The 15,163-nt window shown below is 56.4% G+C and overlaps 1 protein-coding gene across 5 annotated transcripts in view; it reads right to left on the bottom strand.

Annotated features, from left to right (window-relative positions):
• Positions 1–1,670: 1,670 nt before the first annotated feature.
• AFAP1 (actin filament associated protein 1) overlaps positions 1,671–15,163 on the bottom strand; it is a 153,479-nt gene continuing 139,986 nt past the window's right edge. For 4 of the 5 annotated variants that reach the window (XM_033856657.2, XM_073804816.1, XM_033856655.2 and 1 more), the window contains 4 exons: positions 14,791–14,955; positions 12,180–12,370; positions 8,996–9,160; positions 1,671–6,199 (listed from right to left, as the gene is read on the bottom strand). In XM_033856657.2, the coding sequence (XP_033712548.1) occupies positions 6,173–6,199; positions 8,996–9,160; positions 12,180–12,370; positions 14,791–14,955 (548 nt within the window). In that variant the 3' untranslated portion in view covers positions 1,671–6,172. The remainder of the gene's footprint in view (positions 6,200–8,995; positions 9,161–12,179; positions 12,371–14,790; positions 14,956–15,163) is intronic. The other variant, XM_033856656.2, reaches the window with a different exon arrangement.

Below are 15,163 nucleotides of genomic sequence, written 5' to 3'. Positions count from 1 at the left end.
TGGTGCAGTGGTTGAGAGTCCGCCTGCCGATGCAGGGGACACGGGTTCGTGCCCCGGTCCGGGAAGATCCCACATGCCGCGGAGCGGCTGGGCCCGTGAGCCATGGCCGCTGAGCCTGCGCGTCCGGAGCCTGTGCTCCGCAACGGGAGAGGCCACAACAGTGAGAGGCCCGCGTACCGCAAAAAACAGGTCTAATGCAGCGTACCCAGGCCCCTCGCTGAGATGAATGACCCGTCACTGGACAGCGAACACTGGGGCAGAGGACCACCTTTGAGGATTGCTCGTAGGACACTGAGGCAAGCTGAGAGCACGCAGACAGTGACTTTCCTGTCATCTAAGGTGGGCTGGAGGAATGACCTCACCTCCGACTCAGGGCGGTTGCTTCACTCTGCCAATGGAAGAGGCCCCTCATTATCTGGAACACAGCCAGCCAATGACCACCCCATCCCAAGGGAGAGAAGAATGGGAGCAAAGGAGGCACCACCCACTCACCTGGTCCTCAACCGCTGAAAGGTGGTTCCAGGTGCGTAATGTGTCACCTTGACGTCCCCAAGTCACACACAGGCCATGCCTCCCGCTATCAGACCTGGCCTCCCGTATATTGACACAGGTGTTCTGCAGGGCCCAAGATGACACCTTATCCTCGCCGCTCTGGCCAAGCTCTGCTCCCCTGTATCCTATGTCCTGGCTAGCGGCGGGGCCAGCTCCTCGGGGCTCTGCCGTCTGCATCTCCATTAGCCCTCGGGTGGGCTGTGCATCCGCGGCGGCCTTCCTGCTCCCGGCCAGTGTGGCCACATATGCCTGCCTGGCTCTCAGTGTGACTCGCTCCCGTCCCGCTGGCAGTGGTATTTCTAACACCAGGAACCTGGCCAACACCCCCGCCCCCGCCCCAAGAGAAGCCTTGCGTGCGCTCCACAGAGTCGCCCACCACCTGCAGACAGGAGGTCTCCAGCTGATCCAGCCCGCTCTTCCAGAGCCACCTTCCACTGCGGCTCATGTTCTCACCCTCCACCCTGGGCTCCTGCTGCGCCTCCCCTGCTTCTCTCCCTGCTGAACTCCTATTTAAACAGCACGACCCAGCTCAAAAACCCATACCCGCAAACCCCACCGCCAACCGCCTGAAAGGCAGCTGCTCTTTCTCCTGTGGTTCCAGAACTCTCCAGTCCCACACTCAGAGTTACCTGTGGACACGTCTGTGTCCCTGGCTGGAGTGAATGTCCTGAGAGCAGCGTCACATCCCATCTGGTCCTGTTTCGGGCACCGGGCATAGAGCTGCACTCAGCAGGAGCACAGACGCTCCTTGACCCGGATATTCGGGTCCTTGGCCTAAAAGCAACTTTTTAAAAAACACTATGTTTGGGACTTCCCTGGCGGTCCAGTGGTTCAGACTCTGTGCTCCCAAGGCAGGGGCACGAACTCCATCCCTGGTCGGGGAACTAAGATCCCGCGTGCTGCACAGTGCAGCCAAAAATTAAATACCTAAATGAAATGAAATACACGTTTCTTTCATGAAAGAAGGTTCTTGTCAAAGAAATAAAACACTTGCCCCACCTTGATCCCTCTTACATCCCTCCCTACTTGGCAAGCAAAATGCCTTGTCAGCAAAATGCCTCCGTTCATCCGAAAGTCCTTCCGTCTGCCCACAAACCGAGCTGGTCAAGACGCAGAGGCCGAGTTGGAACAGCGAGTTTATTAAGAATACACAAATGAGGCACGCCCGAGGGCGCCAGTCTGCGGGCTACACCGTGTAGAACTGTAGAAAAATCCATTAGTAAAGCAGAAAATTCAAGTAAGGCTACTACAAAATCCGGGCAAATGGACTGAAAACGAATATTTCCAATGCAAGTTTCTTCTGATAAAACTTTTTACTTTATGAATTAAATACATTGCGAAACACAGTGAAAATATATTTACAGTTATTTAAAATGGACACTGCCAACATATTTAATTAAAAAAATCTTTCCTGTTTCTTGCCTGTTTCTTTCAAAGAGAATTTTAAATATGACTTTAGTTTTTAAAAAATACAATAAGGAAATAATTACATTCTTAATATGAAAACAAACATTTTACAACTTATAGCCATGGTCAATTAATGCTGAATCTCTATAATTTAAAAGCTGATGCTAAAGTTTAAAGTTAATATTTCCTTTCTCGTTAAAAAAATCAAATACAAAGATTATCTTATTAAAAACACCTTTGGTCCCTAAGAATTATGATCTGATGATCCCATCTCGAAAATGTTTTCCGTGGCAACTAACAGAAATACCTGGTAATACTTGTATGCTGTCAAGCTGGGCTTTTCTGGAAGGACGTAAGTGAATTATTTCACAAAAGATGGGCAAGAGGGTGCATGTGAGGCCACCAATTCCCTGGGCGTGAAGCTCCCTCACCTTCACGAATGACACGCTATCCCGCTATGGCTCGGGGGTCACTGAGGGGCTTTCTGTGATGCTGCACCGTGTGCGTGGGGGGGGCATGAAAATGTTAGTTTATTTATTTTTAGTTTATTTCACAGTATCAACCCAGCCCATCGTGGGGATAAGAAGACAGTAATGACAACAAGAACAATAAAATTACCCTCTTTAAAACTATGCCGCAGTCTGAAATTACTTAAGGAACTTAATTTAGAAAGAAAAGAGGAAGGCCATAGTTTAACACTGAGGTGTTGCCGTGACCTTCACGTGAGCCGCGGTGGAGACGGGCAGGCCCCCTGCTCCTGGAAAAGGCATCCCCTGGGCTGTGCGGGGGCCGGGCTGGGATGCAGCCGCCGCAGACGCCTGATTGCTCTGGCGGGAGAGGTCCTGCCCGAGTGCCCACCCCCGTGCCCAGCCCGGGAAGGTTCCTGTCGCAGGACGTGGTGAATAACTAGAGAACGCTGCCTGCTGAAGTAGGTCCGTAGGCAAAATTTACATGCTGATAGAGTTACTCTTCTGGAAAGAATAAATGGGACCGCCAACCACGGAGTTCTGCCCACGACCATCGGGCCTACCCCAGCTGCAAAGCTGTCCCCTTGGAAACCTGTACACAAATTCCAAACTGTTGCCACGATTAACAGGAATCTGAAACTCCTCCCTGGGGGCGGTCTTCAGGGCCCAGGACACACAGTTTTTGAGACACTTTTCAAAGGTGGCACATTCCAACCTATCAGAGTCGTCTTGGGTTTTCAGAAGGAGCCCAAAATGACTCAGGGACCAGCAAGATGAATAAGGTGGACGGTCAAGCTGGACAACCCCAAGGTGTCTGAACCGAGGGGCCACGACTAGTTCTACACATGTGGCCAAGAGAAGAGCCCCGGGGAGACTGTTGTGCAGAGCCCCAGAAGCTGGGAGCATCCCCAGACCCACTGGGTCCCCACAGAGGACCGTCCCGGGGCCGGGCGGGAGGGCTGCTGGCTCCCCGGCCCTGGCCGACCGTCTGCGGCCTCTGGGCAGGGGGTGGTCACCTGCACCTGAGCCCACGTCAGGGGTGACCCAACGCGCCCTCTCACCATCAATGTATCTCTGTGCAAAAGGCTCGTGAGTGAATGAAAAACATTATAAAAATATAAAAATGGAGAGGACTTTGAAGTTGATGACCCCTCACCAAAGCCAGAAGCAGACGCCTGAGGCTGACGATGGCCTCTGTCCTAAGGGAAGGGCCCCGTGGCCCGCAGAGGGTGGCGGCCTCGCGCCAGCCCCCGGTCTGGCCACCACACGTGTCTCATTTCAGTTAGGATCCTGTTACAGTTTGGCCAGCACTCTGTGACCATGACTGTCTGTCAGAGGAATGGGGACATTTCTCAAGAATCCACTTCTCCGAGGGGATGGTGACCTGCACCCCGGAGCGAGGGCCAAGGCCGGGCCACCCCCGCAGCCTGGCTCTGTCACCGCTGTCTCCCGGCTGCCCTGAGATAAGGGGGGGCGATGAGATCACTGCCAGGGTGCTGGCAGGATGTCCACGGTGTGTCTAATATGTACAGATATAAATTAAAAACTATATTTATCGAACATATACAAATAAATAACTTATTTTGAAGCAAACGCTTTAAACTAACTTTCTGATCAAATCTAAAGACATCGAGGGGACACCTCAGGGCATCAAAGGAGCCCGGCGCTGGCGGCCTCGGCTTCCGCGTGACGCTGGCGGCCTCGGCTTCCGCGGGGCCGCTTTAAATGGCTCCGGGGGACGTAACGGGACTGAATCCACCGTCCTCTTTAACAGGCTTTTGGTTGTGAAAGTGAATTTAAAAACCTGGAGTTTTTAAACACAGAATATGTACACCAGGAGCCTTAAGGCCAGGGTGCAAATCCCGGCTCTGGGACCAGTTGGCTGTGTCCTTGGGCGTGACCCACAGCGATGGTCGAGGTGACATTTGCGGTGACCTCTGCTAACGGCCCGCCCACCTGTGCCCACCTGCTCCCGGGCTAAGGTCACGTCTTCCCTCCTGAGCAACCATCAAATCTGGCTGCTGTTGTGGGCCAAGCTGGCTGCCAACCAGGATAGCCTGAGAGCCTTATCTGGGGAACATTCATTCGACCGGAAGGCAGCCAAGACCCCACTTTTCCCCTTTACAGAAAGTTAGCTTCCTACGATGCCAGCTTCCTACGCTGATGGGAGAACACGGGGAGAGGGGCTCCTCCTCCCCAGCAGGGCCGGGAAGGTGGGCCTGAGGCTTGGGGAGGCCCCTCGCTCCCCGCTTCCTACTTGGATTTCCCGGGGTCAGGGTTGGGGGGCCCAACGTGCTACGTGCAGGTGAGGCCGCCAGCAGGCAGCCCACGGACCTGGCAGACGGCTTCGCAACAAATCCAGGTTTCAGGTGGACTCCAGCTAACCAGCCTGCATGTCCTGCTGCAGAACTTTCTTAGCTGCTGAGACCGCACTCTGGCTCTGGTCAGTGAAACCAAACGGGCCCGTGCTGGCCTCGAGGGCCACCCCAACCCTGACTGGCAAGGCCCGGAGGCCGTGGGCGCCCCGGGATGTGCTCGCAGGCGCACGGTTTTCTTGCTTCCTGCTCCTGTATCTGATGAGAAGCAGAGGACGGCAGGCCTCCACCAACTGCAGGCAGAAGGAGCCCATCCCGCGTGTGATTTGGTCCCATCGGTCAGTCTGCCGAGGGCTCCGGGGTGAGAGAGAGATTTTCCGGGCAGTGGCCGCACAAGGAGAATTCCTGAGAGGTCCCTCTGCAGACAGAGGAGAGCCGGCCTGGTTCTCGGACCCACATTACCTCTACCTGGGAACTGGCCTGTCCCCTTCACGCCTTAGTGTCTGAAGGCTTCGAGAAACATCCCTCTGGAGGCAAACGGGGAAACTCAGAGAGGCCCTACCTGGCGGCCGCGCCCTGAGGGAAACAGTAAACCAAGTCCCCTGGTGGGTCACAGGGGCGGGGGTGGGAGAGGAGCTCTCGGGGGTCCTTCTTCTGCCCTAAAGCTGTGCAGTTCCCAGAACCTGCTGCCTTTCAAAAGCCGCACAAATAACACAACATGACACGGAACCTCTGAAAGCCCTTGCAGCTGCAAGCGTGGCACAGGAGGAAAAGAGAGAAGTTTTTAAAGTTTAAAGAAGCGTGGCAGCTTTTCATATCCTGGCGACAGAAGCAACTGTCCAGAAAATTTTTTAAAAAAAGGTAAAAAACGCTTCACAGCACAATTCTGCCGCGCCATTACCCCTAGTGACGAGGGGGCCGGGCGTGTGGGGAGAGGGGGGCGGAGACCCGGGGTGCGAGTTCCTGCTGTTCACGCTGCAGCGACATCCCTGGATCCTCCTGGCCGAGGCGCGGGCAGCCCGAGGCCCACGCCTCACACTCACACCCCCGCCGGGGGCACGGAGCACGTCCAGGGCCTGCTGGCCGTTCGTCTTCAGTCTGGGCTGGGAGTGCTGAGACTGGTGAAAGCAATCGTTTACCTGGGTGGGAAGATGCAGTTTCTCCATCCGCCAGGGGAGGCTCTCACAATACCTTCCGGCCCTTTTCTGACTTTAAACAAATGAAGTTGGAAGCCAAAGTGTTACAAGTAAATCTCTTTAAAGGGAACCATTATACAGTAGAGAGGATACAGCGGGCAGGCCCGGGTCCTGGCACCCAGGTCCTGGGTCCTGGTCCGGCCGCAAACCCCGAGTCCTGCTGCTGGAGCGCCCGGGCCAGCTCCCTGCGGCCACGCGATGGGACGACGCTGTGCGAGCTGGGCATCCGCGAGCTCTATGTCCCGTTCTTCAGCTCCCACTCCTGCCAAGCGAGGCAAGAGGAAGCGTGTACAGATCAAAAGGGCACATGCGGGGCTGGGACACGTCAGGCTGCATCCCATCCACACCTGTGCCCCAGAGGGTGAGGGCTCAGCTGCCGTGCAAACAGCGCCGAGGTTCCCCGGCAACAGGCTGAGGATCACCACACGGCCCAAACCGAGATGGGCCTGAGTCCCACTAAGGACTCTGGGCACAACTAGAGAACGTGCGCGTGGCGTGGCGGTCCCCACACGGGGCCAGGCGCCAAGCAGGGCTCTCCCGCCTGCCCTGGGGCAGCGAGCGCGGCAGTGCTGGTCTGATGCAAGCGCCTGACTCCCACTGTAACCCCAGGGGGTCATTAACTGGGCCGTGAGTACACTGCACACCTTCTCATATTGTATCAAATTAGGAATTTCTCCCCCTTTTTTTTAGCATCGAACTACAAGCTTGCTTCATTAATGGTTAAAAGCATGGCGTCAGCCAACGTGGCAGGAACAAAACCAAAACTGAGCCGCCTGCGCCTCGTGAGCACGTGCAGGCGCTGGTCCTACAGAGGCGTGGACGGCCTCGTGGCCTCTCCCACTGCCCCACCCCCAATTCCGGGCTCCCCAGAGAGGATGCTCAGCTGCTCTGCGCAAAGGTGATGCTCCGGGCGGCAGGGAGCCTCCCTCCACCGCCGCCAGCCTCTGGGGCGGCGCCGGCTTGGAGAGAAGTCGTGTGTACGTGCCTGCACACGCTGCCGAAGCCTCACACGCGTGTGATCGTGTGACCAAGCACAGGTCACGCTGGCCACCAAGCAGGGCGCTCCACGGACACGCCCAGCCAGGGGGACACGGGGAGGACCCAAGGCCGCCGTGTGCTTCACTGAAAAGGCTGCACGAAGGCGGGTGTCCCGTGCTCGGGATGGCCCAGCCCTGGTACGCCGGGACCTGGGGCACGTGTGTCAGCTCTGAAAGCACTGCAGCCACCACGCCCCGGCTCCCAGAACGTCCCTCGGCACCCGGAGCTCCCAGGCTGCGGGGAGAATGCTGGGCCTGGAGCTGGACGTCGGGGCCCTTCAGCCCCCTTCTCGGCTGGGAAACCCCGTGACAGGTGACTTGAAACGCTCTGAGTTTCAGGAGCGCGCTCTCTCACACTCCAGAGCTTCCCTCATCGGGAATGGGAAATTATTCCAGGAACACAGCCTGGGGTAACGGTTTCCGAGCCCAGAACGCGTCAGACTCAGAAAGGTCCTCAGAAAAAAGGCCAGGGTGCAAGAGGAGGCCACGTGTGGGATGCACCTACAGGTGGACGGACGCTCCCAGAGGCAAGAGGCCAGGCCACCACCCCGCCCTCCAGCCGTGGTCCCCTGCCACTATTCTCAGGAATCCTGGGAAACCCCTGCTCGATCCCACGCCTTCAGGGAGGATGTGGTCCAGTCTGAATGGCCAGCTGTGCATCTGAACCGGCCAAAACCACACGTTTTATATTTACTGTGAAAAGGGGGCAGGAAGTGCAGAGTACTGAGCCTCTGGACAGTGAGAGCAGGCATGGAAAATGTAGCCCTTTCAGAGGCTGGACTGACAGAACTGGAAACTGATTTCTTTGACAGTAGAGAAATAAATGAACTATTTTTACTGCGTTTCCCTTCTGCCAATAATTAGGGGGACTTTATGGGACAGCTCTATTCTAAACATCTCTCAGGCAAAACATACTCCTCTGCAAACGAAGAACACTGGACGCACGCCAAGGAAAAGGAACAAATGATGCGCAGTAATTCTTCTTTTCCCCGAATTTATCGACGCACAGGCTCAGTCAAACGCACACGCTACGAAGACAGATATTCCAGGATGCTGTTTCTAACCCCCATCGGCAGGGACCCTCCGTGAACACAGCAGCCAGAGGTTAACACGCACATTCACATCTGACACCACATCCGTTGTCAGAAAACAACAGGTTTCTAGCCAGTTTGGAACGGGTTCAAAGCTGCCAAAGCACGGAGGCAATGACAGCGAGAGAAGGTCCCAGGGACGGCGAGGGGAGGACGTCTGGCCTCCACGTTCATCACAACAAGTTAAACACATCTGGATGCGTTAGCCTGACTGGACCAAGCAGGAGTTTTTCATACCACACACTTTCAGTTAAGCCGTCAGGAGCTGTTTGCTTTGATAAACTATAGTTTTTAAAAATTCTCTGAGATTTTAAAGCTTAGCATCAAAACTCGTTAGTGGCCAATCCCATCAGAAGACTGGAAAGGTACTACAGAATGGCCCCTCGGGTACAGGCTACAGGCTACGGCGGGGCTGGGAAGCAGAGGGTATGGAGAAGAGTCTGCCTCGACTTTTGATTTTTTAAAGGATCCCAGCGGTCACTGGCCAATCTCTACGTCACCAATGAAAGAACAGGTCAGGAGAAGCCAGGACACAGAACCATGCTGCTGGTTTTCCTGAAAGCAGATGGTCCAGGCCTAGAGACAAGTTCTGGCCTTTTTTGCCTTTGAAAAGGAGGATTCCTGTAGGAGGGTCTGACTTTAGGAAAAACTGGGTAGAGACTCATGAAATGGCATCTAGTATAGAAGCTGCAGAACTGGAACAGGAGGCCACGCTGAGCCCCTGCACCCCGCCCGCAAAGCCTGAGGCTGGGGCGCCCCCACCACACCTCGCCATCCCGCCCCGGATGCCCGCTCCCCGGCAGTGCCGGCGCCCCCACCCGCCCCGGGATGCCCGCTCCCCGGCAGTGCCGGCGTCCCCCACCCGCCCTGGGATGCCCGCTCCCCAGCAGTGCCGGCGTCCCCCCACAAGCAGGTCGGGCAGGATCTCACCTTGGCCTTCCGAAGCACGTGTCCCCGGCAGGGGGAGCTGGCGGGGGCCGGCTGGCTCTTCCTCAGGACGGCCGCACTGTTCACAGGCACTGGGCCCTCGGCATCACTGGTCTCACAGCTGGACATGGGCGAGTTCTCCAGAGTCCGGTGCCTAAAAACTGGAGACTGTTAATGGAAAGAGAAGACGTTGGGTGAGGTATGGTTTCCACGTCATCAGTATTTTCCCCTAGGAAAATGGCTTAAAGAATAAAACAAGTTCTGGAAATAGGCAAAAACAATAACAACAGTAATAGGACCACCTCACAGAGTCCCGCTCTAAAAGCACCCTTAAAACATGCATCTTACAGCTGGAGAGACGGAGGCGCTGAAGGGCACTCTGCCCCGCACTCGGCGCGGGCTCTCCCGGCCCTGCGGGGGCGGCCTCTCCCGTGAAGGCCTGTAAAGCCCTTTCTGATTTCAGGGAGCTCCTAGGCTACGGCAGCAGGGGCAGAAACCACCAGTGACCAGGACGGGGGAGCACCAGGGGCAGAAACCACCGGTGACCGGGACGGGGGAGCACCAGGGGCAGAAACCACCAGTGACCAGGACGGGGGAGCACAAGCTCCCGGATCCACTGCCTCGGGGCGGGGCTCCCTGCAGCAACCGAGGATTCCCGACTGTTTACAGCACGTCTCCGTTTACAGCATGTCAAAGCAAGACTTAAGATGGAACGAAGAGAATCTGCAGTCGCCAAGTCTCCACGTGAGATGACAAGCTGCTTTTTGGGGAAAAAGTCGACAATCTGCTGTACTTCCCCCCCCAGAGGAGGTCTCCGCAGACTGACCTCTCCCTGCTCTGGCTGTGTTAATGTGTGACTTAAATACCGGTTAGGTGACACGCAACGTCATTTGAGGAGAACGGTGTCTTAATGGTCATTCAAATGGGCTGCTTAGAACCCCTCTGGGGGCGACTGACCGCGGGTCCCCAGCAGCCAGCTTTCCGCACGTGCTCGCTCACTTGGAAATGCCTCCAAAGGCCACGCCGGCCGGGCTGTGGGTGCCGCGGCCGGTGGGAAGGAGAGGACCACGCCGCCCACCCCCGGGGGGCTAAGCTGGGCTCCGAGGAGGGCGGCCCACGGCGCTCCCCTAGGACAGCTAATGAGCTGCTGGCCCAAGGAAGTGGTCAGGGTGGGGAGAAGGCAGAGCGTGGCACGAGGTCCGAGGAGGGGCCCTGCGAAGGGAGCAGCGGCCTCGTGGCCTGACGGCAGGCGCTTTATCAAGCCAGGCCCGTACCCTCAAGAGCACAGGGCAAAAGGAAGGAGAGCTGACGAGAGGGGGCGAGGGGGAGACCCTCAGGGGGGCAGAGAGAGCCCCGGAGAATGCAGGGTCACCCCAGACACAGAGAGCGCTGAGCGGTGCCCGGAGACGTCCAGACCTGGGGAGGTGAGGGCGGAGGTCACGTCAGGGGAGGCAGCTCCAGGGCAGCCGAACCGCAGCAGGTGGGTGAGTGGACACCTGGGCACAGGACAGCGTCTGCAGGGGACGTGGGGCTGGGCAGAATCTGTTTTGTAAGATGGGACACACTACAGACTGTCGATGCTTTGAAGGCAGCGAGGAGGGGGAGAGGTGAAGATACAGCAGGAGGGCGTGGCAGATGCCTCAGGGGTCAGCAAGGGGCGCATCTGGGGCCACATCTCCATCCAATGGGACCAAGGACGGCGATGCCAGCGAATCCTCAGGCCCCTCCTGGGAGGTCAAGAGGCTTTCCTGCCTCCAGTCTGCCTCCGACACGGGTCCCCGGGGGCCCCTGGGACAGACCCCTGCCCCGCGTGGGCCAGCACTCACAGCCCTGCCACCACTCTTCGGGTAGAACCGGCCACCTTATTACACCCTCGGTCCCTGGTTCGGCCGGACGCTGAAAAGCCCCTGCTGGACTGCTCCCCCCGGCACCTTTCAGTGCCTGATGTGTCTTTCCCTGGCCTAGCGGTCCTCCCTTGCTACAATACGAGCTCCACGGAAAGAGAGATTCTCATCCACGAGGTCCACTGCTGCGCCTGGAACCGTTTCCGGCACACAGATGGGGCACAGCCACATGTATCTAATTTGTTGAATGAGTGACTACGTATCAACGAGCTGGTGAACACACGAGCGGATGGACACTTTCGCAGGCCAGGCACCGTGCCCAGAGCTTTCGCACACACGAGCCCACGCAGGAGACGACAGCACCATCCGCATCTCACAGATGGAAAATCGAGGCCTGCGGAAGGGACGTCGTCTCGAGCTCTGGCCCCTCTGCTCACAGAGCCTGCTTTCCTCAGCTCCCTGCTGCGCTGTGCCCCAAAGGACGGGGTTTTGGGGGTGGAAGCCCGCAATCTGCCGCTGGCTGTGCCAAGAGGTCTGGGGGTGGAGGGGGGATCCTCTGAGAGTGAGGGGCGGTCGCTGGAGAGGGACCGGCGACTGGAGAAGTTTGGAGATGGTCTCTGCAGACAATGGAGCACGAGGTGACCACTGCCTGGGGGGGCGGTGAGGGTGGGTGACAGGACCTCAGTGGTGCCACACACCCGTAACCCAGAAACCTTGCCCGTGGGCCCCCCCAAGCCCCAGGACGCGGGAGGAGCTGGCCCCGGGCTGTGCCCTTAGGCAAAAGCCTCTGGCTCCTCATGGGGAAAACAGAAGCCATCACGTCTGACTCAACGGAACGGCTCGTGGAGAAGAGCAAGTTCTCCAATGACAGTGGGCAGCAAATCACTCGAGGTGCTAATTCGTGTCTAATTCGTTCGTTCTGTTAGATTCCGAGGTTACAGACGGTTTCACTCATTTCCGTGTCCCCAGCACCTGGCATCATTCTCAGGACAGACATGCTAGACAAGTTGTAAAACTCTGCCACACTGAACAAAGGTTTCTGTCTAAGGCACTGGCATCAGATGAGGACGCGGCTCCAAAGAGATCAGAAGAACTGTACTCACTACACTCAGATTTTGCGCAAGGGGGGAAAGAAGAGAGACTCGGTGTTTCCACCACCTTTGAACAAGTTCAGTGAAAGACATACGAAAATTCCATGTCCATGAACTTAAAACACAGCCAAGAAGAGTGTTTGAAATGGACATGGGAGCTGCGTCTCTGCGGTGCCGATGCTGGGGACGACGGAGGAGCAGTGACCTGAGGAAGCGACCCCCATCTCTCTCCCGGGGAGCGGCAGGCGTTACCTGTGGACTCGACGTCCCCGGCCGGGGCTCGATGGCCAGCCCCAGGGTGACCCCGCCGGCCAGGGCTTTCTTGAGGCTCTCCTTGACCTCTGTCAGCTCCAGCTCCAGGTTGACGCGCTCCGTCTCCCTCTGCTTGCATTCCTCCTCCAGCTTCTTCAGCTTCTCTTCCAGGATCACCTGGGTCTTCCTGCCTGAAATCCCAGAGAAACAAGACTGCTCCAGCCGAAGGCAAAGGTTTCAAGATAACAGAGGACGGACATGCGGTGCCCCTGAAAGGAGCTCCGCACAATCTGGGGGCTGAGCTCCCCTGCCTAGGGTCCTTCCCACGAAACTCAAATCCAGCTCTTCCTGAAAGGAGGAGGGTCCCTTCCTAACTGTTCTCTTTTGCTGCAGCTGGAAGAATACGGACCAGGAAGCATGGGACCTTGACTCTCACAAATACCAGGAGTTTGGGGTCTGGGCCCAATACACTCATTTCACTTTTTTTTTTTTTTTTTGCAGTATGCGGGCCTCTCACTGTTGTGGCCTCTCCCGTTGCGGAGCACAGGCTCCGGACGCGCAGGCTCAGCGGCCATGGCTCACGGGCGCAGCCGCTCCGCGGCATGTGGGATCTTCCCGGACCGGGGCACGAACCCGTGTCCCCTGCATCCGCAGGCGGACTCTCGACCACTGCCCCACCAGGGAAGCCCCTCATTTCATTAAAAAAAATTTTTTTAACATCTTTATTGGAGTATAATTGCTTTACAATGGTGTGTTAGTTTCTGCTTTATAACATAGTGAATCAGCTACACATCTACATATATCCCCATATCCCCTCCCTCTTGCATCTCCCTCCCTCCCACCCTCCCTATCCCACCCCTCTAGGTGGTCACAAAGCACCGAGCTGATCTCCCTGTGCTATGCGGCTGCTTCCCACTAGTTATCTGTTTTACGTTTGGTAGTGTGTATATGTCCATGCCACTCTCTCACTTTGTCCCAGCTTCCCCTTCCCCCTCCCCGTGTCCTCAAGTCCATTCTCTACATCGGCGTCTTTATTCCCGTCCTGCCCCTAGGTTCTTCAGAACCATTTTTTTTTTTTTAGATTCCATATATATGTGTTAGCATATGGTATTTGTTTTTCTCCTTCTGACTTACTTCACTCTGTGTGACAGTCTCTAGGTCCATCCACCTCACTACAGATAACTCAGTTTCATTTCTTTTTTATGGCTGAGTAATATTCCATTGTATATATGAATACACTCATTTTAAAATGAGGAACTTGGCCTAGGTGGCTTCCAAAGGTGCCGCTGACTTGGAAAGTCCGCATATGTTGGTCTACTCTGAGCCATCTTACTTGGCCCTATGGTCAGAATACAGCAGAGCTTGCATCTCCAGAGCACATTCGCTTTACTCATCTTATTGGAAATGTGTGACAGTGGCACAGGAAGGCCGGCAATTTGCCCACCGGACAGATAAGGAAAGCGATCCCAAGGGTTAACTGACTTATGAGCACGGCCCTGGCCGACCACCTGGTAGCATATGACAATCTCTTTTTCAAGGCCCAAAGCTGATCTCATCTTTCTGCATCTTCATTGTCCTACAAACTGGAAACAACGGTGGGAAGAAATTCTCCTCCTGTCCTGCTGACCTGGAGGCTCCCGTCCAGTTCTCTGACGGAGCCTCTGATCCCCCGGGGGCGGGGCCTCATGGGAGATGCCACCTCCTGGCCCTCCTACAGGCTGTCTCGAACAGGCTCAGCCCACACCCAGCCTCGCGTTCTTTAAACTCTGAAAGCACTTTCTTTCTTAAAAACCATATAGGCACGAAGTCAGGAAAGGCTGAATCTGACACCTAACTGCTGTAACACGCCAACTCCTCCAGCACAGAAGCCGCTGGAAAGCAGGTTCTTCCTCTCGGGATCATCCTGGTCTCTACATTCCTCCTCCTTACCCCCCGAGGCCGGAAACTGAAACCTAGAGAGTCGGCCTTGCCCCAGGATCCAACTCAGTCTTGAGCTGAGGAGACATACATTTCAGCAGCCCCAGCGCCGGAGCCAGGAACCACACGGCCAGCTCCTGCCAAGGAGGACAGACGGGCTGATCCAGAGACACGGCTGTGGTCCTCACCCGCGTCTCCCTCTTCTTTCCTCTCTGGGGTTGTCCCCCCTCCCCGGGTCCCTTCCACGAATCCAGCACGGTCTGGCCCTCACCAGTCCCTCCTCAGGGAACGGAGGGCTCCTTCTACCCACGCACAGACCTCTCAGCTGGGCTTCTGAGTGTGACCCGTCCTCCTGCTGAGACACCGCCCCTCACACACAGTGACGTAACTCCTGCGCCCGGAGGCTCGTGCTCCCAACGAGCTCTGCCGTCAGCCCCCAAGGCTGGGACAGCTCCCCGGCACCTACCCAGCCTCAGCCAGCGAGCTGAGGTCCAGGCCCGGCCTCCTGCTGCCTGGTCCATTATTCCACATTGTGGCACCTGCCCTGGGCTTACCACCAAGGCTTCCGAACTGCAGGAAGCACTGCATGGAACGACACGGTCTTACTAAGAGGAGAGCCTCGCGAGGTTCAGAGCCCGAGGGCGCAAGAGGATGAGCCTAGGCTCTGGCGCCAGCAGAAGCAGGCCCCTCGTACCGGTGTTCACTTCGATGGCGGCCCGCAGGCCCTTCCTCTCCTTCCGCAGCTGGGCCAGCCTGTCCCGCAGGCCTTCCCGCCTCTTCAGCAGCTCCTCCTCTTTGACCTGCAGCCGCTTGGCATCCGCTTCCACCCGGTTCTTGCCATATTTGTACTGGTCAGCATCTTGAAAAGAAAAAGCATCAACAGGAAATTAGGTTTAACCAAGTAGATGACAGGGTAATTCATAAAGCCTGTTTAATCAGCCTACTCAGTGAAATAAACTCAAAGCTAGTCACTTTGCTAATTCAACAAGAAAGACAGCAGGACAGGTTTGAACCAAACAGAAAAGTGACCATTTCAGATTATCCAATATTCTTTGAAACAAATTTTT

The sequence above is a fragment of the Tursiops truncatus genome, chromosome 5, assembly GCF_011762595.2.
Source record: "Tursiops truncatus isolate mTurTru1 chromosome 5, mTurTru1.mat.Y, whole genome shotgun sequence".
In the NCBI taxonomy this organism is placed as follows: Eukaryota; Metazoa; Chordata; class Mammalia; order Artiodactyla; family Delphinidae; genus Tursiops; species Tursiops truncatus.
The sequence above is the reverse complement of the archived record's forward strand: the minus strand, read 5'-3'. Positions and strand labels throughout refer to the sequence as shown.